The 27,076-nt window shown below is 38.7% G+C and overlaps 1 protein-coding gene across 7 annotated transcripts in view; it reads right to left on the bottom strand.

Annotated features, from left to right (window-relative positions):
• Positions 1–27,076, bottom strand: part of SETD2 (SET domain containing 2, histone lysine methyltransferase) — a 125,663-nt gene that overhangs the window by 84,982 nt on the left and 13,605 nt on the right. For all 7 annotated transcript variants that reach the window (XR_003606695.2, XR_003606697.2, XR_015769420.1 and 4 more), the window contains exons 2-3: positions 6,638–6,653; positions 538–4,892 (exon numbers count right to left, since the gene is read on the bottom strand). Coding sequence is in view for 3 of the 7 variants with exons in the window: in XM_088028619.1 (XP_087884745.1) it covers positions 538–4,892; positions 6,638–6,653 (4,371 nt within the window). In the remaining 4 variants the exon portion in view is untranslated. The remainder of the gene's footprint in view (positions 1–537; positions 4,893–6,637; positions 6,654–27,076) is intronic.

Raw genomic sequence — 27,076 nt, 5'->3', positions numbered from 1 at the left:
TAGTAAACCATTTCACCATTTAATTCTAAAATAGTGGTTATGCTATTGCCAAATTTAATCTATTAGCAATAGACTAAAAAACCAGGCAGAAAACAGTTCTAGTCTAGTTCCAGCTTTATAAAGTATCTTTCAAAGACACTTCATTCTGAGCATTTTTGAAAAGGAAAAAAAATCCAGCACTACTTTTTTCTTCTCTAAGAGCAGACTATTTTGCTGAGATTTTGTTTCATTTTTCATCACAGTTAAATATGTAAAAGGAATTTAAGAAAAATAGGGCTGGCCTAAATCATACTTTCAGAACCAAAGAGATAATGAGACACCCCCCCCCCAAATAAAAAATAATTTAGACATCCCCTTCCGGGGGTGGGGTGTGAGAAAAGGGATACTGAGGGAAGGACCCTATGACATCAAATCTAAATACTTTTTCAATTTTACTATATTTCATATGATTGACCTCACATATTCTGAACTGTTGAAAGCTCATTTTTTTAACAAAAAGAGGTTAAAATTTGTTGGACAAGTATTAAGCAAGCTTACCTTTCTGTTAAATAAACATTTTCTTCAATCAGATCAAAGTAACAGGGCATCTTCCCTTGCTTGGCATATTCCTTCCATCGCTGTGGGTCCCTGAAGTCCTCCATGACACAAGAAGGCCCAACCAGTGCTGAGCCTGGGGGCATTGCTGTTTCCCCCCGCTCTACCGCCACTCGAACTTTCTTTCTGTCCTGAAGTTCACCATCACTTTCAGAATCACTCTCCAATTCCTGTCTCCTTTTTTTAGGAGGCCCTCTATCTTTCATATCATTTTTTTCTAAGTTTTTTGAAAGATCTTTCTTTTCATTCACAGCTAAAGAGTCCTTAATGGAATTGCTGCTTATTTCATGTGCTTGCACTGACCCCTTGTCCTTCTGAAGGGACAGAAAAAACTTACTGGACTGGCTTGAAAAATGAGATCCTCCACGTTGATCCCAATTCTCCTCCTCTTCACGGTCATCTGTTAAGGAATCTGGTACCTGCCCTTGAATTCGATCATATACAACCCCAGTTCCAGGAGGTCTACCTGCTGATCTTGGATCCCAGTAGCCGTTGCCTTGCCAGTAATTACGTGCCCCACCATAATGTTCTGCACTTTGCTGATACTTGTGTCCACCACAGGCTCCATAGCTGCTGTCAGGTTGCTGATATGTGGTGGTAGGCTTTTCTTGTTGAGAGAATTCCCACCCTAGGTTTCGGAGCTCTTCTGATGAGCGGAAACCATCCACTCGGGAGATCTCACAAGAGGAAGAAAAACTCAACTCTGTTTTTCCCAGTCTACTATCTGGCCTGTTAGGGAAAGTGATCTGTTGCCGAGACTTATTTGGGACATCTTCAAAATCATCAGAAGAATAAACTGGCAGCTCTTCTTGCTGCCTAGAAGCTATTTTGGCTTTTGTGGTTTCCTCAGAATTTGGATGACCTAGAAAGTCAGATTTCACATCTGTATGACTTGTACTATCAACCCCATCACTCTGAGGATGAGCAATTTCAGACAGGTGGTTATCTATTTGTTTTCTGCTGGGCTGTGTGAAAGAAATTTCCAGATTCTTCTCTGTCCCTTTATGATGGAAGAACTTCTCGGTTTGAGAACAGGGTTTGCTTGCTACACTCTCAAATTTTTCCTCATATGAATGTCTCCTTGACTCCAATCTCTCATCTTCCCAGTGGTCAGAATAGTGTCTGTAACTCTGACTGCTCCGAGAAGAACAAGGACTCATTTCTTCCATGGGCAAAGTAGAATTCTTTGGCACTACCACAACAGACTGAAGACGGTTTCTTGGAATACTGCTATCATCAGAATCTGTATCTTCAGAGTCACTTTCATCACTTGAACTTTCAGAAGAACCAGAATAATCTTCATGGACAGTAGATACAATCTCTGAGGCATGCCCACTACTGTCACATTTTAAGGTGTATGTTACACCATCACTGTCTTCCATGGTTAAATTCAAGTCACAAGAAGAAAATACAACTTCTGAGTCATCAGAAGTATGCGCATGTCCTCTTCCTCCTTCTTCATCTAAAGAGATTTTTGCTCTTCCTCTTCTATCAGGCAATATGGAATTCCCTTCTTCTTGAGCCTCTTGCACACATTTCCCAGGTAACCCATTATTATGCCTATTTTCCCAAGAAGCAAATCCCCTTCCTGAATCAGGCAGGCCGCTACCTACTTCTACTATTGTTTCTTTCTCTGCATGCTTTAAAAACTCTGTGCTTTTACTCTTCAGCACAGCATCCAAAACTGGAGATGTGTTCTCTCCACACTGCAAGAGAGTTAAACTGTCCACTTTTATTCCTGGTGGAAGACTTGGAAGAGAGGAAGCAATGCCTGAACTCTCTATAGGCTGATATAAATCATCAAGATGATTAACAGAAGCTGAGCTAGTGCTACCAACACTCTGCTTATATTCTTCACATGCAAATTTTGAGTGATCTGTCAGATTTCTATTATCACATATAACTGTTTTTGATTTCAAATGCACATTCATAAAGCTATTTGAAGAAATCTTCGTAACTGAAGGCTCAATCTTTTCAGCTTCAGAATGATGCAAAGAAAGGCTGTCATTTGAAGTACAGTATATATCTGAATCTTTGGTTTTACAGCAAGAAACTGTCATATCAACTGGTTCTTTAATTACAGTTTTAGAATAATCTATAGTCATAACTGGCAAAGACATGAGTTTATCTTGGTGTGGCGACACCGGAGGTTCTGCTTCTCTAAATGGGCTTCCTGACTTACTATGCAGCATGCAAGTATCATCTGAGTCTTTCTCTTTACATCTATTAATATTCTGAAATCCATTTGATGGAAGCTTCCATGCTTTGACCAAAGGGGATACCTCCGATCCAGTCACACTATCATCAGAAGACATCAAAAGAGTGTCAGTTTTAGAAGTGCAAAATGTTGCCAAATCAGATTCTGCTCCAGGAGATCCATTTATATTTAATTCTATGGGACAATAACTTCTTAATTGATCATTCTTCACTTTAGATAAAGAGTCTAATTCCTTAATACTATCATGTCCTATAAATTCAGATTTAAAAATAAGTGATTCATCTAGCTTTTTAAAAGTAGGTGAATCATTTAATCGACTTGATGGAGATGGAGACCCAGTCTTTTCTCTTTCAGGAATTTTACTAATCATTCTTAATTCACTACCTTTTGAACAAGGAGCCTGTAAGTTAAAAGAATGAGACGGTTTGATTTCCTCATTTAATTCTGTACAACAGAAAGAATTTTTAAATTTATCAGACTTGGATACAGATTTTGAAAGGGCAGATTTATAACGGGAAGCACTGTTATCATGCTTGGAATAGGATGACCCCCGTCGGAATCCCAGTTCATTAGGGGGAGAACAACATCTTTTCACTGCTTCATTTTCTGAAGTCCTTTTGGATTCTCTTTCTAGTTTTGAAGAATACTTTCCTCTCTTCTCCATCTCTAAGTAAGAGGACTCAGTTTTGCAGTCCCGATCGGATTTAGAATAGGATGATGATGTCCTTAGGTCTCTGTAAGAGAAGGAATGAGAGGAGGTGCGCCTTGAGTAAGTCTTCTTATACTCCTCTTCTGAGTCAGAGCTCTCTCGAGCTCTGTTATCTGTATATGGGCGAGAATAGCGTGCCCTCTCTCGATAAGGGGAACTCCGATGGTAGCGACGATCAGAGTCATAATAATGGGATCGTTCCGACCGGGAATAGGATAAACTAGTTCTAGAGCTTCTGTCAGATCTAGAACGAGATCTGCTCCGCCTTCGCTCTCTCTCTGATCTACATCGAGAAGATATATACCGAGTATCTCTTTCAAGTTTTGAGTAGCTAAAATATTTATCATCTCTCTCTGTTTTAGATCGTGAAGATTTCCCTAAATCCTCACTTTTTAAAGGTGCTAAGTTCTTTTTTGAATCTCTTTCCTTTTCAATGCTTGTTGAAAATTTTAAATCATGTGATCTTTGACTTGAGGAAGTCCGTACAGAATCTTCATCAGATTCTGAAGCAAGAAAGGTGCCTTCAGATTGTGAGGATTTCTTCTTAGAACCTGTTTTTTTGGAGCCCAGATTACTCTTAGAACTATCTGGAATTTCTTCTTCCTTCCCAATATGGGAATCTTCTTTCTGTGAGGGAATATCTACTTGCTCATTCAAATGTTGAGTTATGTGTTCTTCTGAACTATTAGATACAGCAGCATCCTGCTTAGTGTCCACTTCTGAAGATTCTGGTACAGTTGTAACTGGTGGTTCCTTCAGTGCTCTAACTGCTACATCTACTGGTGCTGTCATCAGAACTGGGACTGGTGTGTGTGGCAAGGCCACTGGCTCTGTTACTGGTGCTGGTGGTGAGGGTGCTGTGGCCTGGGGAGGTGGCGGTGGTGGAGGGGGAGATGAGGGTGGCGAGTCTACAGTTGTTGACTCTGGTATGACTGCTGGTAACGGTACTATGGGAGGAGGTGGAGAGGCCACTGCTGTAGCAGTCGTCAGCAGGGGCCTGGATGTCACATGAAGCAGATGTTTCTTAAAATGAATTTTGCCCAGTTCTACCCTTGATTTTGGTGGGGAAGATTCTTCTGTAGTAGATAAGGTATCTCCAATGTCCATTTTAATTTTAGAGGTCAAGTCTACTTGAAGAGGTCCAGCTGGGGAGTTTGGAGTATCATTTTGCTTTTCATTGCCAAGTGCAGTCAGAAACCTGTTCTGCAAAGTTTTCTTTGTAAGGCTGAAGCTGAAAGACACCTTCTGTCGTCCCTGTTCCTCCAAATTAACTTTTGTCTTGGTGCCTTTGGGTAAAAATCGACTAGAAGCAACACCTTTGAACATTGGTCCTTTGATGAAACCTGTTTTCTGCACATTTTCAATCTTTGCCTACAAATGAACAAACATGCAGTTACTACAACAATAAAGTTACTTTCAAATGACCAGCATTACAGTTTAAAATGTCAGGAAAATGAAAAGTCCTTTTTAAGGACAGTATGAATTTCACTAAGCTAGATAAGCGCTTCTTTATTATAGAAAATTTCAAACATACTCAAAAGTATAGAGGACAGTATAATAAATCCCTTAAGTACCCACTCCCAGTTTGAACAATTACCCATATTTTTCTATTCTTGTCTGTTACACAAAGAATTTATCCATTTTTATAATTTTTTTTCCAGGCAGAATTTTTAACAAGAAAAAAAAAATCCTATATACTTCAAGATACAACACAAAAAGACAAGTAGCTAGAGAGCAATGGCTAGCAACTCAATGAGGAGAATAGTTTGTTCCTCTGTTCTGAGAAGAAACAGCAGAAGTCATCCTGGCATCACATAGCATCACTTAGGTGCTTGGTAAAATATGGATCTGCAACAAAACTCTAAGGAATAGAAATTCACTAGATCTAAGGGAAGGCAAGAATGTATGTTTTTTTTTGGTTTTGGGAAATAAGCATTTGAGGCAATTCCAATGGACTTTCCAGATTTGAAAACCACTGGTATAGAGCAGTCTCCCATCTTATTTTATAGATGAGGTCAGCAAATGAGGACCAGACTTTCCTGCCTTCCTGTAAATTACTCCATCCTAGCACACTACCACTGTTTCTGCCTGGGCCCCACATACTCAGGCCATGCTAATTTACAGTCCAACCCTACTGTATGAGTATGAACCACAAAGTATACATTTAAGAAGATTTTTCCCTCCATCATTTGCCAAACCACCAAAGGAAATAGTGGGCTTTAGAAGTTAAAGGCATAACCTAGGTGGTAGACAGAACATCAGAAAAATCCACAGCAACACACTCAAGCCTAAATTAAAGATGGTACACTGGCCATCTGCAACATTTTTCTAATTGATGTTCTTTAATCAACTTTGGCTGTTTAAGAGAACAGTTTTCCCCTTCAATAAGGTAAAATCTGAAATCAGTTTTCAACATTATACAGTAACAATTCAAGTGGGAAAGTAAATGTGTTCTCACACATTATCACAGAACAGTGGTCTTCAAATACTTTTAAGAAACAGAATCCACCTGTCAAATGAAATCTTCCATGGTAGCTCAATACATAAAAACAAGTAAAATACTGTCTCCAGAGCTGCCAGTTTCCTCTACCTTGCCTAAAGCTTTTGAAGCTCCAAAGTTTAAAAACCATTTTCTTGAGATATAAAACGTTCCTCACTGGAATGAGTTACTACAGATCCAAAAATTCAGCAAAAACTATTACTTCATTTCACATTCAAAATGATAGCTGGGGTGCCTGGCTGGCGCAGTCGGTGGAGTGTGCAACTCTTGGTCTCAGGGTTGTTGAATTTGAGCCCCACATTGAGTGTAGAGATTACTTAAAAAATAAAAGCTTAAAAGAAAAATAGCTAAATTTTGAGTTATTGTGGGGGTTTTTTGTTTTTTTGTTTGAGAGAGTGAGAACGCACACGCGAAAGCAGGGAGAGGGAGAGAGAATCTTAAGCAGGGTCCATGCCGAGCTCGGAGCCCAACACGGGGCTCAACCTCACAGCCCTGAGATCATGACCTGAGCCAAAATCAAGAGTCAGATACTTAACCAACTGAGCCACCCAGGCGCCCCATCGATTTTGAGTTTTTAATCCAATAACTACTGAATAACTAGTTAAATTATACTTACCTCATTTTCTTCTTCTCTATTGTCATCCAGCCAAGAAAGCATGCAAAAGAATAAACAGAAATCATAAATACTTAAAACCAATTGAAACCAAAGTTGCTTTTTATTAAAACCTAGGATACCTACAACCTATTTGACATGGTATTCAATTACGGGCTGTCCACTCCTTCAAAGTTTCAATTACATTTAGTATAGCAAATATTTATTGAATATAGCACCCTGTACTGTGAAATAAAAGGTGAATAAAGCAGAATCCCTGCCCTTAAGAAGCTTACAGTGTCCTGTAAATACAAAATATACTTTTGTTACAAAAGTTAATTCCAACATAATAAAATACATACAAGGATAGAAATATGCACAGTGTAACAGCAAAGAGGGAGATAACTCAGTTTAGTAGAAAGATAGGAAAGCAAAGAATCCTTCCTAAAAGAAGAGTAGTTTCTGAAGAATATACCTATGGGGAGATCCTCTCCTCTCCTTTGTGGAGGAAGACTCTCCACAAAGGCACAGAGATTAAAACATAGAACAACATGTGCAAGAAAACTATAAACAGTTCAACATTACCTGAGTATGAAGGCAGAAAGAAGCCAATAATTAGGTGAAGTAGGGGGCAGTAGCCAGGTCCAAAGGCCAGATTCTCATGAGGAGAAATATATTTTATCTTAGGAATTAGGTGTTCTCAGTCCTTTGTGGTGTCCATTCAACAGTCCCTTTGCTGAGTACAAGGTATACACTCTGTTCCACATCACGCCATGTGGCTCTCTGAGCGCATAGTTATGGCCTAACAAAGCCAACCACACTGTGTCCTGAGACTGAGGAATCAAAAGCCAAAACTCTGGTGTATACCAGTGCACCAAGGCATACTGGGGAAAGGGAAGCTGCAAAAGGGCGTTAGGTTATGATAGCCAGATTAGTATTTTAAGCAGACCACTCTATGGGCTATATGGCAAGACTGGAATATAATAATCTGTTTTAAATGCCGCTTAAAAGAAACGTACAAAAACCCTGTCTCTAAATGTAGGCCTGACCATCATAATTCAGTCCATTCACCAACGTCTACGTAGCCATACAAAAACCAAGTAATGAAGCGGGGGGGAAAGTTGGCAATATATGGATGAGATGTGAATCAAGGTCAAGGTTAAACACTTTTTTCTGCTCCAAAACCACTAAAAACTTCACAGATGCACACTTAGAACAACTGTATTTCACTAATTCTGTGATGTACATTTTTCCCCACATATAACACCTCTGTATCACACCATTAATAACATCATAGTTTGGCAGCATTTTTTCCTTTCTTAATGGTTCATAAGATAGTTGTGTCTTGCAACCTATGACATACTAAATTTGATTTAAATTAGTACCACGTGGAATTTTTTCAAGAATATAAAAGGTACCTGTACACATCCAAGCATTTAGAATGTCATTCATATTTGTACTCTCCTTTCCAGTGTACGTTTAAGAACATTCATGCTTATATGCATGGTACCCATCTATACCCATACAGAAGTGCTGGAAATACTGGGGTGACCAGAACTCTTTCCTAAGCCTCAGCAGTTCTACTTTGGACAATCAAATGAACAGGATAATCCTGACAAACTATAATCAAGGTCATCACATGATCAAAAAGCTGATGAAACATTATAAATGTGGGATTCAGAGGTAGGGAGAAAATAATGGTCCACTTCAGAAATCAGAGAACTGCTTGACAGACATAGCAAGACATTTCCCAGAATGTGATAATAAAATGTTTATAATAAGAATATAGACATGGGCGCCTGGGTGGCTCAGTTGGTTAAGCGACTGCCTTCGGCTCAGGTCATGATCCTGGAGTCCCGGGATCGAGTCCCACATCGGGCTCCCTGCTCAGCAGAGAGTCTGCTTCTCCTTCTCACCCTCCTCCCTCTCCTGCTCTCTGTCTCTCATTCTTTCTCTCAAATAAATAAATAAAATCTTTAAAAAAAAAAAAAAAAGAATATAGACATATGTACAGAAAATATGGGGGACAATATAAAATTTTCTCATTGTAAAGGCATGTCATGTTAATAGAGAACGATCAAATTACAAACAAGCAAAAGGAAAAGTCCACAATCCAACAACCAGAAACAACTGCTATTAACACCTTGGTGTAAACAGCCTTCCAATGCTTCTTCTGTGTACATGGTGGTGGTGGGGAGGAGAGGGATAAACACAGATCTTCCTTTTTAAGTATAGCAGTCATAGCATACAAGCCATTCTGTATCTTCCTTCCCTCCCTCATCATAAATAGAGCAGGTGAGCAAACAAGGTGTTTAGATCACAGAAAAAATATGGAATCACTACAACAGATTAAAGGGAATGATCTTTTTTTTAAATTTTTTATGTTAATCACCATACATGACATCATTAGTTTTGGATGTAGTGTTCCACGATTCATTGTTTGTGCATAACACCCAGTGCTCCACACAGAACGTGCCCTCTTTAATACCCATCACCAGGCTAACCCATCCCCCTACCCCCCTCCCCTCTAGAACCCTCAGTTTGTTTTTCAGAGTCCATTGTTAAAGGGAATGATCTTGAAAGAAGGGGATATAGATGAGTGAAGACATGGTTAAATTTTAAAACAAAGCAAACAACCTTTTGGCTTCTACTTCTCTCTCACATCCTCATTTGAACATTGAGAGAAGGAACAGGGCAGAATACTTAAACAAAATTCAAGTGTAAGGAACAGAAATGGAAGCGGACTATAATCCTCAATGTTGCTGCCCAAAGTTGGACATTACTAATTTATAATACAGCTTGTCAGTACACTTATTCTACTTTTGCTGGAAGCATTAAACTATCTAGAAGCAACTGAAGGAAACAACTGGTAAGTTACTCCAGCAAGTTGGGTGGGACAAGAGAGGTAGAAGGCAAGGAGATGAGAACTGAAGGCATTCATTCCCAAGAATACGTAAATGACTGACCTAGTAATCCACAGATAACAGAAGAGAGTGAAATCTAAAAGAAGCTGATAGGATGCCTGGGTGGCTCAGTTGGTTAATCGACTGCCTTCGGCTCAGGTCATGATCCTGGAGTCCCGGGATCCAGTACCACATCGGGCTCCCTGCTCAGCAGGGAGTCTGCTTCTCCCTCTGACCCTCTTCCCTCTCGTGATATCTCTCATTCTCTCTCAAATAAAATCTTTTAAAAAAATAAATAAAAGCTGATAAACTGAAAGAACAGGGTAGGGGCAAGACACTACAAGCTTCAAAGCATAAATCTGCTGGAAACCAGAAAGAGAGGTAGAAGGGTAAGGTGAAAGAACTGGAAATTATGGTCAGAGCACCAGAGTTGGGGTACATTTCCAGGAAATGACAACACCCAGCTGTGGCCATGGAAGCAGACTGCCATTTTTGGAAGCAGATTGCCTTTTTTGAAGAAACAAAATTGTAAGGCCACAATTAATAGCAAGAATCGGTCACAAATGTTTTTTAATAAAAGAACACTTGTTTTGGTAAATAGTATAAAATAATGTTGAAGGTTGACGGAACAAGGCTATGGAAGCCAGAGCTAGGAAGACAGAGTCCCCAGTATCCCTGCCATAAAAAATAATGAGGCATGCAAAAACAGCCATTTAATTCTCTAGCATAAGATCGTGCTAGAATGGCCTTATTTCTTCTTTTGAAAAGCTAATACAGAAGAAAAAACAGGAAGACTGAAGCCAGCTGTCTGTCAAAAATGTACAGTATAAATATCTACAGCTTGCTGAAGAACTGTATTTAAAGAATGTCGATTAATCCATGTCAGCATGGTGATAAATCTCCACTAGGTCACAGGGCACATGTGGAAAATGAATCAAGAGATACAGGCATAGCAAGTACAAAGAACCAATGAAAGACATGATTATTAAAATCAATCAACTGACTACCTGATCTCTCTGGTTAGGACACTAGTAAAAACTAAAGTTTCCAAGGGCACCTGGGTGGCTCAGTCGTTAAGCATCTGCATTCGGCTCAGGTCATGATCCCGGGGTCCTGGGATCGAGCCCCACATCGGGCTCCCTGCTCAGCCGGAAGCCTGCTTCTCCCTCTCCCACTCCCCCAGCTTGTATTCCCCCTCTCGCTGTGTCTCTCTCTGTCAGATAAATAAAATCTTTAAAAAAACAAAAAACTAAAGTTTCCAAAGGGAAGCCTGGTATCAAAGATTTGGCCCTATCAAGGATATTCACAAATATAAACAGATAGTAAGGGAATCTATTCTGGATACCAAGTCACACAAGAAATGATAAAATTAAACAGAAGTATTTTTTTTTAAGATTTTATTTATTTGTCAGAGACAGAGAGAGAGCACAAGCAGGGGGAGCTGCAAGCAGAGGGAGGAGCAGGCTCCCCACTGAGCAAGAAGCCTGTCTCAGGACTAGATCGATCCCAGGACCCCAGGACCCGGGGATCATGACCCGAACCGAAAGCAGACACTCAACTGACTGAGCCACCCAGGAGTCCCAAACAGAAGTATTTTTATTTACACTGGAAAAAAAGACCACTTACAAGACCATAGTGATTTATTTTGAAATATCAGAAAACTAAGAAGATAAAATAATCTTATTTTGCACAACTCCAGAAGTTGGACCTGTGACCAACAGAAGTATAGAATGACAGATTTTAAGTCTGAACATTTTAAATTTTCTTTATTTGAAAAATACATGCACTCGGGGAAAATTCATAATATAGGGATACACAACTCAAATTAGGTCTTTTTCTCTAGTGGCAACTACTATTAAGTTCTGTACATCCTTCCAGAAATTGTGTGCATATACGAGCATATGTATCTCTTTTTAAGGAGAAAACACATACACAAAAGAAAACATACTTTTCATACCTTGTTTTTCTCCATTTAAAGCCTTAGATATTATATATCAATATATATATACACGTAGCTTCATTTTTAGTTCTACCATCGTAATAGCTTTTCATATTTATGTCATTGGCATTTTCTTTTTGTTGGGAAGTCTTTTTCAGGTCCTTTGCCAATCAACTGAGTTGTTGGTCTTTCTTACTGATTTATAAAAATCAGATGTGAGGCATCTGCAACTGGAATGTGTCACTGTATGGGACACTGAAGTTTCCTTGTCATCAGAAATGTTTAAGAAGAACCTGGATGAGAACTTACCTCAAATGAGACAGAATTCCTGTCCTAGATATAAAGCTAAAAGTGAGGTCCTAGAAGGTCTCATTCCAGGCCTTCAGTTTACTGAATCTCCTGAACACAAATCAGAAGCAGCATTTATTACTTTATCTTGATTTTATTAAGACTTTAAAGATGAGGTGGAAATGAATCTTTAAAGATTTCTTACTAAAACTCATATATTCCTCAAATGCTCAAGATCAGTGTTCCTCACATTTAAGTGATACATGGGCCTTTTTTAAAGAGACAAAAAATTGTCAGATATCAAAGGCTAGATCTCAATTTAAGAACACTGACTTAGGAATCTAAAATTAGTATATTAAAATTTATTTTACTTGAAAATTACCACCGACAAATGGTAGTTTTCAAGTGAAACAAATTTTAGAACTTCAAACTGGTCAAAATTTTTAAGGTGTGTGGGTTAGAAAGTAGTATTGTATCAATGTTAATTTCTCAAAATTGGTAACTACAGTGATTATATAAGAGGATACCTTTGTTTTTAGAAAATACACATTGGAAGATACGGGGATAAAAGGCATCATGACTATAACTATCAAACATTTCAGGAAAAAAAAGTAATGTGTGCATATGTGTGTGTGTGTGTGTGTGTGTGTGTGTGTGTGTGTGTGTGTGTGTGTAGAAAGAATGATAAATAGTAAAATGTTCACACTGGGGTGAAGTAGGTATATAGGGAAATCTCTGTATTATTTTTGACCATTCAGTAAGTCTGAAATTATTTCAAAGCTAAAAATTGTTTTTTCAACCTAAGATAATCAAACATCAAAAACTTTTATTTTTATTTTTTTTAAAGATTTTTATTTATTTATGAGAGAGAGAGACAGACAGAGGCAGGCAGAGGGAGAAGCAGGCTCCTTGCTCAGCAAGGAGCCCGATGTGGGACTCGATCCCAGGACCCTGAGATCATGACCTGAGCCGAAGGCAGACGCTTAACCGACTGAGCCACCCAGGCGTCCCAAACATGAAAAACTTTTAAATACCCTCACAAAATCTCCACCCCTTAAGAATTTGTTAAGAAAAAGGCTATGTGGACTCAGAGATCCTAGAGCCTCAGCTAGAGAAACACTACCTCTAAATTTTCCAAAATCGTATTATGGAAGGCAGTGATGGGAATAAGCTACATAAAAACTAGACTCTATACTAGACTGATGTTTTGGACACAGGGTATTGTGAAGAACTGAAAACTCAAGAGATAAGACAAGAGAACTGTTATAACAAAAGGAAGGAAGCCACCAATGACAACCTGAAGAGTGTTTCCCAACATTGCTTGTAACATATCCTTGCCCAGCGGTACACTCAAGTAGTACTCTAAGCTGTCTGGAAGAAAGGTAACTTGCTGTGTGTACCCAGTCTCAAGGAAGGGTCATGGAGAAATACTGGCAGAGAGACCTTCTCAAGTACTTAAGTGATTATCTACACCTTTAGGAAAGAAATGGAATTTCATAGCTTTAGTCCTTCTCCTCCCCCCCCATTTGTTTCCATTTTAGGTTTCTACGTCTGTGACCTGCTCCCCAACAAGTACAAACAAAAACATCTGTTGTGGAAAAAGAAGTCAAAATGAATGCACTGAAGTCATGCATGTTTTAACACTTTTAGGTACTTAGAGTGTCATACATTTAAAACTTTAAATGCCTCAGATATTCAATGATACGGAAAAGTAATACATCAGGGAGAAAGTCTTCATAAATAAAACTTTTATTAAAAAAAAACTTTTATTACAAAAGATCAGATCTACCTAGTTCAAAGCTTGACCTATGGTCATACACATTTGTAAACCTCTTCTCAACAAACTGTGTTAATCCTTCTGTAGGCCAAGGTTTTTGTAGGAAAGAGATGTCCTAACTACCATGAGTTAGGTAAGCTTAAGGCAAATGTGGAGACTACATCACAACATGTTTTTCAACAGCACACAACCACACTGATGGATTGCCCAATGACTTATTTTAGAAAGGAAACACTATTAACTACAAATATTAGAACACACATCAATCACAAGACTATTTGTTCAACAATTATTTAAGGATGTATCCTTCTGAAGGCAGTGTTACTGTTAGGGCAAGATGTCAAGTTCACAGAATTTCATCCTTTACTTGAAATAATATGGCACAGAGGTATACCAAATAACCACAATACAAGGTAATAAGTAATAATTGCCATATATGAGAAGGCTAATGAGGGGCTTTCTTTTTAATTTTCCTTTTTTCGGTTCAACCTCATCTCACTTTCCTGATTGTCCTTCATGAAAGCACACCTTCTTTAGTATTTAATACTTTATTAGGATGGCAATGTAACAGAGCAAAAAGATCAAACTTTGATGACTCCTAGATTGAAATCCTGCCTGTCTCTACCATTTACACACTCTATGACTTGTGCCACTCCATTCCCTTTCTTATTCTCGTAGATGCCTGTTTCACACATCCCCCTACCCCAAATCTCCATCACTACCATCACCCTGACCACTCTCAATTGATGATCTCATTATTTTACTCAGTGCCCCATCCCCTTGCCTTCTGCCTTCTCAAAGACTCCCATTTCCTATTTCTTTCCTTTCCTCTATCATCAGTGTCTGTTTCTCTTTTTCTTCATTCTCATTAGTCAAACAGCTTTAGAGATACCTTACCTTAAAAAAAAAGGCAGGGGTATAGGTGGGGTTCTCACTAAGGACCAACATCTTAAAAGCCAATGGTCAGTTTCTTTTTGGAGACCACATTCTCCTGTTTTCCTCCTACCCTCACTGGCTAATCCTTCCCTAATCTTATTTGCTGGCTCTTCCTACCCTGCCAGACGTCTTCAAGTTGGAGTACCCCAAAACTTGATCCCTCCTTGGCCTTCCTTCTTTTCCATCTACTCTTCTCCCTCTTATCTCATCTCATCTAGATTCATGACTTTCAGTATCATCTATAGACTGGTGACTCCCCCATCTCCAAATCCAACCACTCTGCATTTATTTACCCAAGTGCTCACTGGACATCTCTATTTGAATATCTCACATGTATCTCAAATGTAACACAGTCAAAATGGAGCTAATGATGATTATTCCACACGTGTACACACCAATTATAATGATTCTTACACACATCATAAATTTACGTAACAGCCAGATGTTCTTTTAAAAGCATAAATCAGATCATGGCACATACCTGCTTACTCTCTCTTTCTGACCTTACCTCTTTTCACAATCCTTCCTCATTCCCTAGGTTCTAGCCATATAAGCCCTCTTTCTGTACCTCAAACATTCCAAACTAATTTCTGGCCTTTTCACCTGAAGGTGCCTTCTTAGAATACCACTCCCCTAGATCTTCAACAGATTGCTCCCTCTCAATAACAGGATGACAGCTCAAATATTATCTCCAAGATTCCCCCATCACTCTATCTCATTTTATTCCTTATTTTATTCCTAGCATTTATCAATACGGGATTTTTTTTTTCTTTTTAAAGATTTTATTTGTCAGAGAAGAGAGCACAAGCAGGGGGAGCGGCAGGCAGAGCAGGCAGAGGGAGAAGCAGGCTCCCCACTGAGCAAGAAGCCCAATGTGGAACTTGATCCCAGGACCCTGGGATCATGACCTGAGCTGAAGGCAGCCGCTTAATCGACTGAGCCACGCAGGCGTCCCTCTTTTCTTTTAATCTAGTGCCTGTTCCCTTCCACTAGAAATAAGCTCCTTTGGGGCAGGTGCTTGCTTGGTCTATCTTGTTGACAGCAGCATTTATTTTATTTTATTTTTTAAAAGATTTTATTTATTTGGGAGAGAGCATGTGCATGAGAGAGCACAAGTGGGGGTGGGCAGAGGGAGAGGGAGGAACAGACTTCCAGCTGAGCAGGGAGCCCAAAGGGACTCAATCCCAGGACCTGGGATCATGACCTGAGTCAAAGGCAGGCGTTTAACTGACTGAGCCACCCAGGCGCCCTGACAGTGGCATTTAAATGCCAAGAACACTACTCAGAACAGAGGAAGTACTCAATAAATATCTGACATCATTCCCACTTTCCTATCTAGCTTAAGCTTGCTTTACACTAATCCCCAGAAGGAATTTCAATGGTTAAGATGGTCTCCTCCAAATTCAAACATAAATCAGTCTTGACTTCAAGTAATTTTTCATACTGCTCTTCATTTACCATCCTCCTCCCTCTCTCCCAGCCTCCATACACATATATCACCCCCCACCCCAAACCCATCTTAATCGCCTCAGCCACTTCGGTCTCACTTTCATTTACTTGGCAATTACCTAGTATGTACTCAGCACTGTACTGCCTATTGCCATCCCTTTCCTTACCATTCCAGACACTACTACTAACCTCAACCCCTACACCATGTACTTTGCAGAGTGACAATCACATACAACCTTGACTTCTATTTACTGTTTCTGCCTTCCCAACTAAGGTTTAAATAACAAAGAGACAAAGGCAATTATCTTGCCCTTATTGTGTAATCTCCATGGGTTGACCATTCCCATTCCTGGCATAAATTCTCATTACTTTTTGAATTAAAAAAATTCCTTAACAATAGTACCATGTTTTAACTTTCTCATTTCAAGCAATTCTCAAAGGAAAAGAAGGAAACACCTAAAAAGTGACCTGTAGGAAAAAACAAGCCATACAGGCCATAAATTAATTTATAACATCTGCCATACTCTCTCATCCAAAACATAGGACCCAAGAGAACAAGTGAATTAAACATCCATGAGAAATATATGTGATTTATATAGACAATAAAGCCATGAATACCACCCTGCTTTTTATGAAAGGCCTGGAAACTTTAGGCAAAGCACTTTGGGATGAATACACTAACCTGACGCAGTACCAATGGACCTGAAAAACAGAAGCACTATTTCTCACTTGCTTTAAGTCCACATCTTCAACTAGCATAGTATCTCAAACATACAGAGAGCTCCTGAGAGAGGCTCATATATACAGATTAAATCCAGGAAAAAAAAATTAATGAAATGTTATTAAAAATACAGGCAAGAATATTCTCAGAGGAAATAATTTGATCCAAACACTATCTCTGATATATATAGGTCAAAATAACAGCTCTCTCCCCCAGTGTCATACCCATTAACCATTCAATAACATACCCCAAGAGTTGAAACTTTATTTTCATATAGTGTCTACATATGATAGTGAGTAAAGGTAATAATTTATTTTCTTTAAACAAGCAATCACTTTGTAAACAAACACAGATGATCTCAAATGTGTCCTTGTGGAGTTCCACAATCAGTGAGGAAAGGTAAAAAATATCATCCCAAATGTTAAAAATTACATATTTACCTGAAATGTTTCTAAATTTGTCTTCCAAATCGGTTTGCATGAACACCTGCATAAAGTGAATTATGTTCTCCCCTTCAAGCAATCTGCTTTTTCTAAAACCCATAAATTAGGATGTGTGGTTATCTAATTTGAACATTTTAGGGCCTATTATATACAAATGAGTTTCACTATTTTTATTTACTATTGGGAGTTAAATCTTTTAAATTACCTGTTTTATTTTCCTCATTGGGTAGATGTGGGAAGGGGATACCCATTACCAAATAACCTTCAAAAGACAGAAATGTGTAAATGCTGAAATTCAGTTTTAGTACCAGCCAATGAATCACAACAGAAAGAGTTGAGGGTAAGTTCTTAGTGAGCTGGTCACATTACATTGTACTATTGTCTTATAGCCCCCATTACTAGACCACCATCACCACTAACAGCAGCTAACAGAATATTTTCTATTTGGGGGATACTAGGTTAAATGTCTTACATTCATCTAGTTCATCTGCAATCCTCAAACCTATGAAGGGTATTCCCATTTTGCAAATGAAGAAACCTAAAGTCATGGCTAGCAAAGTGACAGAGCCAAGTATGCAGGCTTTTTAACTGCAGAGCCCTTGCTCTTTAAATCAAGTATTTATTAGCTATTACACAGAACTGGGAGCAAAGGGCAAAAAGTTTCAGAGAAACATATTCTGATTCAGTGTACTAATAAATTTTCTGCCTACCAACAGAAGGGGGGCTGTATCATGAAATAAAGACTAACAGTCCTGATGATCTTGTGTCTAAAGAAACTCCCAAACTGTATGCAAGAAATCACTAGGTTTGTGAGTTTTTTTCCCCCACAAACTTCAAACTAGATTCTTCTATGAGGAAATACTCTACTGAAAGCAATGTGGACTTCCAAGAGTCTAGGGAGATGGCTACCTACAGACAGACTGTAGGATATAAAGTATTAAAAAGCTGTACCTACCCTGTATTTTACCAGACTGAATACTTATGCCAGCCTTCTAGTCCTACTTTTGCTTAACCACATTAAACAGAAACATGAAAATAGATGGTCAGTTCCTTCATGTGGTTATAGACTCTGATGCAAATTAGCTCTTTAAAACCCACCTTCAAAGTTAAAACAATGAAAGTAAAACATGTGGGCGCCTGGGTGGCTCAGTTGGTTAGGTGACTGCCTTCGGCTCAGGTCATGATCCTGGAGTCCCGGGATCAAGTCCCGTATTGGGCTCCCTGTTCAGCAGGGAGTCTGCTTCTCCCTCTGACCCTCCCCCCTCTCATGGTCTCTGTCTCATTCTCTCTCTCAAATAAATAAATAAAATCTTAAAAAAAAAAGTAAAACGTGATGTGATTAAACCTACACACATGAGATAGAACACGTTTCTCTTTTTATACACAAAGATAATAATTCAGGATCTTTCTCTTCCATAAATACCTGCTTTCTTTGGTGTTAATATTAAAAATGATTCTGAAAATAATTTTATTCTTTCATGTTTCACAAGCAAGTTTTTTTTTTTTTTTTAAGATTTTATTTATTTATTTGACAGAGACAGACAGAGTGAGAGAGGGAACACAAGCAGGGGGAGAGGGAGAAGCAGGCTTCCCGCTGAGCAGGGAGCCCGATGTGGGGCTGGATTGCAGGACCCTGGGATCATGACCCGAGCCGAAGGCAGACGCTCAACGACTGAGCCACCCAGGCGCCCCAAGCAAGTTTTTTTGTTATAACTATAAAAAAATCTACATGGGCTGGATTTTATTTTGATAAAACAATGAATACAGCAACTCGGAAAGTTCCTAGAATAAATTACCTCCACACCAAAATCAAAACACACTGAAGAGGAATGAAACTCAGTTTAAAAAAAAGAGAGAGAGAAACTCAGTCTTCTTCAGGAACAACAGTTTAAACACAATAAAACAGCCATCATTTATTTTCTGATTGTTGTCAAGTTTAAGCATTTTCCCAAAAATAGCAAATTAATGTTCGAGGTGTGAAAGAGAAAGGTAGTCAACTAACACAGGCACAAGTATGACAAAGATACCCATGCCTCAAAACAAACAAGTGCTGAAACACTCTTACAAGGCAAAGCCCCGATGCTAAAGTAAGATCATTGTGGATTACAATGCACTGATTACACCGTCTCTCACCATTTCATGCATAGAAAATGAAGGTTAAAATAAAATGCAAAGGTTATCCAGGTGAGAGCAAAAGACTGGAACTAGCCTAAACGTTCACCAAGAGTGGCTGAATAACTCTGGTACATCCATTCAGTGAAGCAGTATATAGCAGACAAAGCAATGATGAAGAGCTCTGTATACTGCTCTGGTATGATCTCCAGAATATATTGTTAAATGAAACAGCAAGACACAAAACAGTATGTTTTGTATGCTTCTATTTTCAAAATGGAAAATGGAAGACTCAACAATAATTAAACATAATGATTACGTATTAAAGTAAATGGTGAAAGGAAAACAGGGATGAAAGTTATTCCTCTTTGAACATTCTTTTATTGCAGTAACTTTGGAAACATGTAAAACCTTGCATTTTTTTTTAAATGAGAAAGTAAAAAAAATAATAATTTCTAGAAACTCAAACTATAAAAAACTATACCAAATTGGTGATTGGCATAAACACAAAGAAAAGCTAAACTAAACTATTTTGACTACAAACACCTTACTGAAATACATCCTGAGGGTAAAAAAACAAATCTTAAGCTGTTAGTAGTCTTATCAAAACTGTCATATACAGGGGCGCCTGGGTGGCTCAGTCGTTAGAGCGTCTGCCTTCGGCTCAGGTCATGATCCCAGAGTCCTGGGATCCAGTCCCACATTGGGCTCCCTGCTCGGCAAGAAGCCTGCTTCTCCGTCTCCCACTCCCTCTGCTGTATTCCTGCTCTCACTATCTCTATCTCTGTCAAATAGATAAATTAAAAAAAAAAATCTTAAAAAAAACCTGTCATCTATAAATAGATAAAGCAAATAAGTTATTCCATTAATGTCATTAGGAACTAAGACTTTCAACATAAAAGTAATATAAGTTTTAAAATAAAAACTCTTCAATATGAATTGGAAAGATCTGTATGTGGGGCACCTGGGTGGCTAGGTTGTTAAGCATCTGCCTTCGGCTCAAGTCATGATCCCGGGGTCCTGGGATCCAGTCCCACATTGGGCTCCCTGCTTGGCAGGAAGCCTGCCTCTCCGTCTACCACTCCCCCTGCTGTGTTCCTGCTCTCACTATCTCTCTCTCTGTCAAATAGATAAAAAAAAAAAAAAAAAAAAATCTTAGGGCGCCTGGGTGGCTCAGTTGGTTAAGCCACTGCCTTGGGCTCAGGTCATGATCCTGGAGTCCCGGGATCGAGTCCCACATCGGGCTCCCTGCTCAGCAGGGAGTCTGCTTCTCCCTCTGACCCTCTTCCCTCTCGTGCTATCTCCCATTCTCTCTCAAATAAATAAATAAAATCTTTAAAAAAAAATCTTAAAAAAAAACCCTGTCATATATAAATAAAGCATATTCCATTAATGTCATTAGGAACTAAGATTTTCAACGTAAAAGTAATATAAGTTTTAAAATAAAAACTCTTCAATATGAATTGGAAAAATCTGTATGTGGGGCACCTGGGTGGCTGTCGTTAAGCATCTGCCTTCAGTTCATGATCCCAGGGTCCCAGGATGGAGCCCCGCATTGGGCTCCCTGCTCAGCAGGGAGCCTGCTTCTCCCTCTCCCAGTCCCCCTGCTTGTGTTCCCTCTCTCACTGTATCTCTCTCTGTCAAATAAATAAATAAAAATCTTTAAAAAAAAAAAAGGAAGAAAAATCCGTATGAACTGTAAAGTTTTTTTTTTCCTAAAAAATACATGTATCTTAACTGTCCAATGAAAAGGCCTAAGCATTGACAACCCAGTAGCCGTAAGTAGCATGACTAGTATTTAGATTATGGTCTCTAAATACCATTTTCACTAAAAGGAACCAAGGCTCACAGAAGAAATGGTTGACTCCAGGACTGAGGTAAAAAAGTGTATAAATGAGCTAGGGCCAAGGAATTTATCAAAGATTACCATGATCATGTAAAAGGTCATAGAAACCAATCTGAAAAGATTTCTACTGGACAAAAATGAGGCAATTTAAGCAACACTAAGAACAAAAAGAGTGCGATGTATCAAAGTACAACAAACATATAAAGATAAACTCATAAAAAAAATAAGTCCCCATTGATCACCTTTGGAGGTTAGATTGCCAATAGACATCCACTCATCTGAAAACTGACAAAGGAAAAGAACTCAGTATTTTTCCTATCTTTCTCATATGAACTGTATTTCAGCACAATCAGTAGGATTCTAATAAATTCAACAATCATCAATGGTAACTAAAATCAGTAGGTGAAAGGTTGATGGGGAACTTTGTAACAGATGGATCAGAATGACTACACCATAATCCACTGGTTAATTTTGCTATCACTAAAATAAGACAACCTGATATGTATCCCCTGACATGATGCAATAGGTAATCAATAAAAAGCTGGAGTTGGAGTCTAATGTAACTACCAGTCTCCAAGAAATATGGGTAACAGAAAAACATGTTAAAGGACACCATAAGGATGCACAGGGCCAATAAATGTAATAAGGGTACTATTATAGACTAAGAGATTTGAAATCTGGTAATCACATGATTTAGATCCTAACTTAAAAAAAAATGAAATTAAGTAACAGTAAAGAATTACTGCCATTGCACGAGGCATGATAATGCTATTGTGGTTATTTTTTTTTTTTAAGATTTTATTTACTTGAGAGAGAGGAGAGCATACACACAAGCACTAGTGAGGGGACAGGCAGAGGGAGAGGGAGAAGCAGGCTCCCCACTAAGCAGGGAGCCCAATGTGGGACTCGATCCCAAGACCCTAAGATCATGACCTGAGCTGAAATCAAGAGTCAGGTGCCCAACCAACTGAACCACCCGACTCTTGGTTTCAGCTTAGGTCATGATCTTGCAGTTGTGTGATCAAGCCCCACGTCAGGCTCTGCACTCAGAGCAGAGTCTGCCTCAGATTCTCTCTCACACTCACTCACATTCTCTCTCTCTCTCTCTCAAATAAATTAAATCTTAAAAAAAAAGTAAAAATAAAAAGCCTTTATCTCTTAGAAATATAAAAGCATGAAAGAATATCTGGGGTGCTTCAAAATATTCCAGTAACAACAACAACAACAACAACAAAAAATGGGGATAAATGAAACCTAAATGGCGAAGTGTTAGTAACTATTGAAGCTGGGTGAGTATACTGGGCAGGGGCAGGCGGAGTATTCATTGTACTATATATTCTCTCTCGTATGAATGTTTTGAAATTTTCTATAATAAAAAAATGTTAATGTTTAATTGTAATACAAGAGAGGATAACTAATCCCCAAATAAGTAAACCTCAAGGGACCATGTGTCCACATGTACCAAGTAAGGGTGGATGGTTAGAAGCATACTAGCAAGTACTCACTTCACCAGCACATATGCTTAAAAAAAAAAAAAAAAAAAATGTGCTGGCAAAACTTATATATTCCTGTTACCATCCAATCATCCACCTACCCACAATCAGGACCCATTCACCTGGTTGTGGCTGAGCATTAATCCCTTTACCCAAGCAGAAATAATCCAGGATTTACCCATCTGATTCAGACTTTATTTCTATGGTTGCATAGAATTTCATTACCCAACAATAAAATATATGTCATAAATATGTAACCACAGTGAACATTATGCTATGATGGAAAATATTTTCTATAAATTAACTTTTGATAAATAGCATCAACACATAGTTCTATTTTAGGGGTCATTTAATTTGCAAAGACTTGCAGTTGAGAAAAAATTTTAAAAAAGCAAAAATTTGGCAACAGTAGATATAAAACCATTTAACTCAAAGGAAAATATTAATATTCTGAATATTTAAATCTCTTTTCCACCCATTTGCCAATCTTTAGGATAAGTCACCACAGTGCTGTATTTCCATCTCCTGAGAAAAATCTTTTTGAGTTCTCAAGGTAAACATTAAAAAACAATAGAGTATTTTGTACATCATTTGGCAAATTAGAAATCTGATTACAATTTCTACTTCTAGATACCAAATTCCAGATACATAAGATTTATAAAATAATGTAGAATATAAAGTTGGTTTGGTTCATCTATAAAACAACTGTATCACAACTTCTATCCCATGGGGGTTTTAGGTCTCAAATGTCAAGTTATACTACACAAGAATTTAAGAAAATGCAGTTGGTCTACAGCCCTAGCCAACAAGTCCCTAGCCACTTAAAAATATTCCACTAATCACAGAGAGATGTTAAGTACCATCAAAAGCTCACTAGAAGAGGTCAAATCTTATTCTCTATGAGAGAAATATTACCAACTGACAAGGCAGATGTACACCTCATAGAAACAACCAAGGGTAAAATGACAGAAGGACTTGGACCTGGAATTAACAACACTAGCCAGTATCTTTTTTTCTTTTCTTTTTTAGTAGGCAGTAGCTAATATCATATACAAAAGTCAAAGTAGGCAGCTGGTTTTCATATCTACATCTATACTGATGAGAACAAGGAAAACCAAAATGGACAACTGTAAACACCATTAACGAGTATGATGAAAAAGATGAAGTAATGCCTGAGCAGCTCAGTCCATTGAGCATCTGACTCTTGGTTTTGGCTCAGGTCATAATTTCAGGGTCCTGTGATGGAAACCCGCATTGGGCTCCATGGTCAGCACAGAGTCGGCTTGTCCCTCTTCCTCCCCCTCTGCTCCTCCTCCTGCTTGCTCACTCTCTCTCAAATAAATAAAATCTTAAAAAAAAAAAAAAAAAAGACCTATACAGTTCAGCATAAGTTTTCCACTCTAGGGCCTTTCTAGTGCCTTCCTACCAGAAGGTATGTCCCAATTCCTTTTCTCCTCCATTATGTGTTGATGGGGAGGCATTACAGTTTAAGAGGTTAAAGCAAAACCCTGAAAGTCAGTCAACCCGAATTTGAATACCAACTCCAGTACTTTTTAACACTTACTAAGAAAAATGGTGGCCAAAGAGTTTATAAAACTGAAATAGTAGTACTATATTTACTTCAAAGAGAGGATCAAAGGAGAATATCTATTTAAAATCCTCCATATAGTGCCTGGCATATAGTTAGTACTCAATAAATGGGAACCTTTAGCAATTTGAATTACATATTTGTAAGATTCTTTCATTAGCAACAGTCTTTACTCATAATGTATAAAAATATGAATCACTATGAAATACACCTGAAACCAGTAAGATATTGCATATTAATTATACTTCCTTCAATTTTAAAGTCTCCACTTTTAGAAAATAAGCATAAATAGTAAGGACCTTGCTCATTTTTATATCCCCAGGTCTTGGCACTAAAAAGGTGCACAGTAAATAATTTTGAACAAATGAGTAGAGAAGTAGAAGTAGAAGATGAAAGAGATTGAAGAGAATGGTAAAAATACAAAGTAGCTGCAGAAGGAAAGGGGAGTTAACACTTAACTGTAGTCTTTTCGCCAGTGTCAACTGGCTAAGTTTGTTACACATCCATAAGTACAGAAATTGAGACTAGAGTCTGCAAACTTTTATAGCAATTTTACCTTGACCAGTGATCAGTAGGCTTATACTTTTTTAAGCTTTTTATTTTGAAATAACTACAGATTGACAGGAAGTTGCAAAAATAGTACAAAGAGTCTCTGTACACTTCACCCAGCCCCCTCCCTTGGTAACATCTTATGTAGCTGGAGTCCAATATCAAAACCAGGAAATTCACATTGGTACATTACTGTTACCCAGACTAGACCTAATTCACTTTTCACCATTCTTCTCAATCTGCATTCATATTCATGTGTGTGTGCATACAGTTCTATGCACAATTATTCCATACATAGATTCATGTAACCACCACCACAATGAAGATACATAACTGTTCAACCAGTGGTGCTGGATTCTGAATGTCTTAATTTTTCACTTCAGGGGCGCCTGGGTGGCTTAGTCAGTTAAGCGTCTGCCTTCGGCTCAGGTCATGATCCCAGGGTCCTGGGATCGAGTCCCACATCGGGCTTCCTGCTCAATGGGAGGCCTGCTTCTCCCTCTGCCTGCCGCTCCCCCTGCTTGTGCTCTCACTCTCTCTCTCTCTGGCAAATAAATAAATAAAATCTTAAAATAAAATATACCAATCCATGACAGACTAATAGTTTGAGAAACACTAACTAGAAGATGTACAAATTGGCTTTATACTATTTGGAACCCCTTATTTCCTAAATAATTGATAACTGGATTTATTTTTCTCCTGTTGGGTAGCAGACAATCCAAAATTGAAACATATAGAGAAAGTCCCCACTTTTCATATATCGGGGGTCCCCACTTTTCATATATCGGGGGTTTTACTGCTATCTAACAAAGTTCAGATAGTCTTCATTCTTCAGTCTTTTCCTCCTATTGTACCCAACAGACCAAGGTAAACAAAAGCCAGGATTTCACCTTAAAACAATTCCTCCAAAAGAATGCAATGTGTGGGGCACCTGGGTGGCTCAGTTGGTTAAGCATCTGCCTTCGGCTCGGCTCAGGATCCCGGGAGTTCCAGGACTGAGTCCCTTCTCAGGCTCCCTGTTCAGCAAGGAATTTGCTTCTCCCTCTCCCTCCGCTCCTCCCCCCTACTCATGCTCTCTCTCCACTCTTTCTCTCAAATAAAAAAAAAAAAAAAAATCTGTTTAAAAAAAAAGAATGCAACGTGTGGGGAATAGACATCATGACCTAAAAAAAAGAAAACTCCAGATGCTTCACAACGCTCATCCAAAAATCTTCCCTTTGGATTTCTTTTTTACCTTCCCAGATTCCAATACACTAGAATCATTTCTTACCTGGAGCTTGGAGAAATCTTTTTTTTTTTTTAAAGATTTTATTGATTCATTTGAGACAGAGAGATAGAGATAGAGATAGATAGAGAGAGAGAGAGAGAGAGAGAGAGAGCGAGCGAGCGAGCAGGAGCAGTGGGGAGAGGCAGAGGTAGAAGCAGGCTCCCCTCTGATCAGGGAGCCTGATGTGGGGCTCAATTCCCAGGACCTGGAGATCATGACCTGAGCCGAAGGCAGATGCTTAACCATCTGAGCCACCCAGGCGCCCCTTGGAGAAATGTTCTGATATGTTTAGACCACCTGTCCTTTATTAAGATGCTTTCTTTTAGCTCCTAGCACACTTTCTTTTTATTTTATTTATTTGACACTTTTACACGCTTGTTTGTGACAGTATGATCAGGACCCTGTAAACTACATTTTTCCTCTGGCACAAATAGCATGTGCTAGAGGAAGACTGAAAGACTGGAAGAATAAGAGGGAATGTGCTCCTTCCTGTTGGTCACAGTTCCTACACGTACTGACCCACTAATACATTTCATCCTGGCTTTGATTCCAGTTTCTACCTTTTTTTCACAATCCCAGACTAGCTTGACTACAACCCTTCAGACGCCAGCACCAGTTGTCAGGTAACCCTTCCTCAGAGGTCTCAGCTCCAGGGGGCCCTACCTACTCCAAGCTTCTGGGTTCTGAGAACCACACCCTCTTCCCTTTTCCCTCCAGCCCTAGGATAGGCAGCTACTTCCTGCCTTTCTGTTGCTGTTACCTTCAGTGTCCCCTTTTCATTTTCTCAGTTCTCCAGCAGCCCTTTCAACCAATTCCTTACATTAAATTCTACCTTCTGACTAATAGAGAAAAGCAGCCTGAAAGCTTAAGCTCCTTTCTTAAAAGTTTATAATAAAATAGAAGTAATTATTCTAACATAACTGTGAGATTCATCACTAATGCCACATTGCAGTACAGTGAACTTCTTACCAAGCCACTCTAAAAAGCATGAAACTAGGACGGGCCATGCCTTCCTGAAAATTTAACGTATTTTAAAACTGTACATAAGCAATCTTGCAAATTAGACACTCAATATATTTTTCACCAGTGCTAGAGCAAGCGTAGGCAAATTTTCTATAAAGACCTAGAAAGTAAATATTTCAGGCTTCACAG

Source organism: Eumetopias jubatus, unplaced genomic scaffold (assembly GCF_037043125.1).
Source record: "Eumetopias jubatus isolate StellerSeaLion01/CBP00866 unplaced genomic scaffold, mEumJub1_p1.0 scaffold_1, whole genome shotgun sequence".
Classification (NCBI taxonomy): domain Eukaryota; kingdom Metazoa; phylum Chordata; class Mammalia; order Carnivora; family Otariidae; genus Eumetopias; species Eumetopias jubatus.
This window is presented reverse-complemented; position numbering and strand designations above follow the sequence as displayed.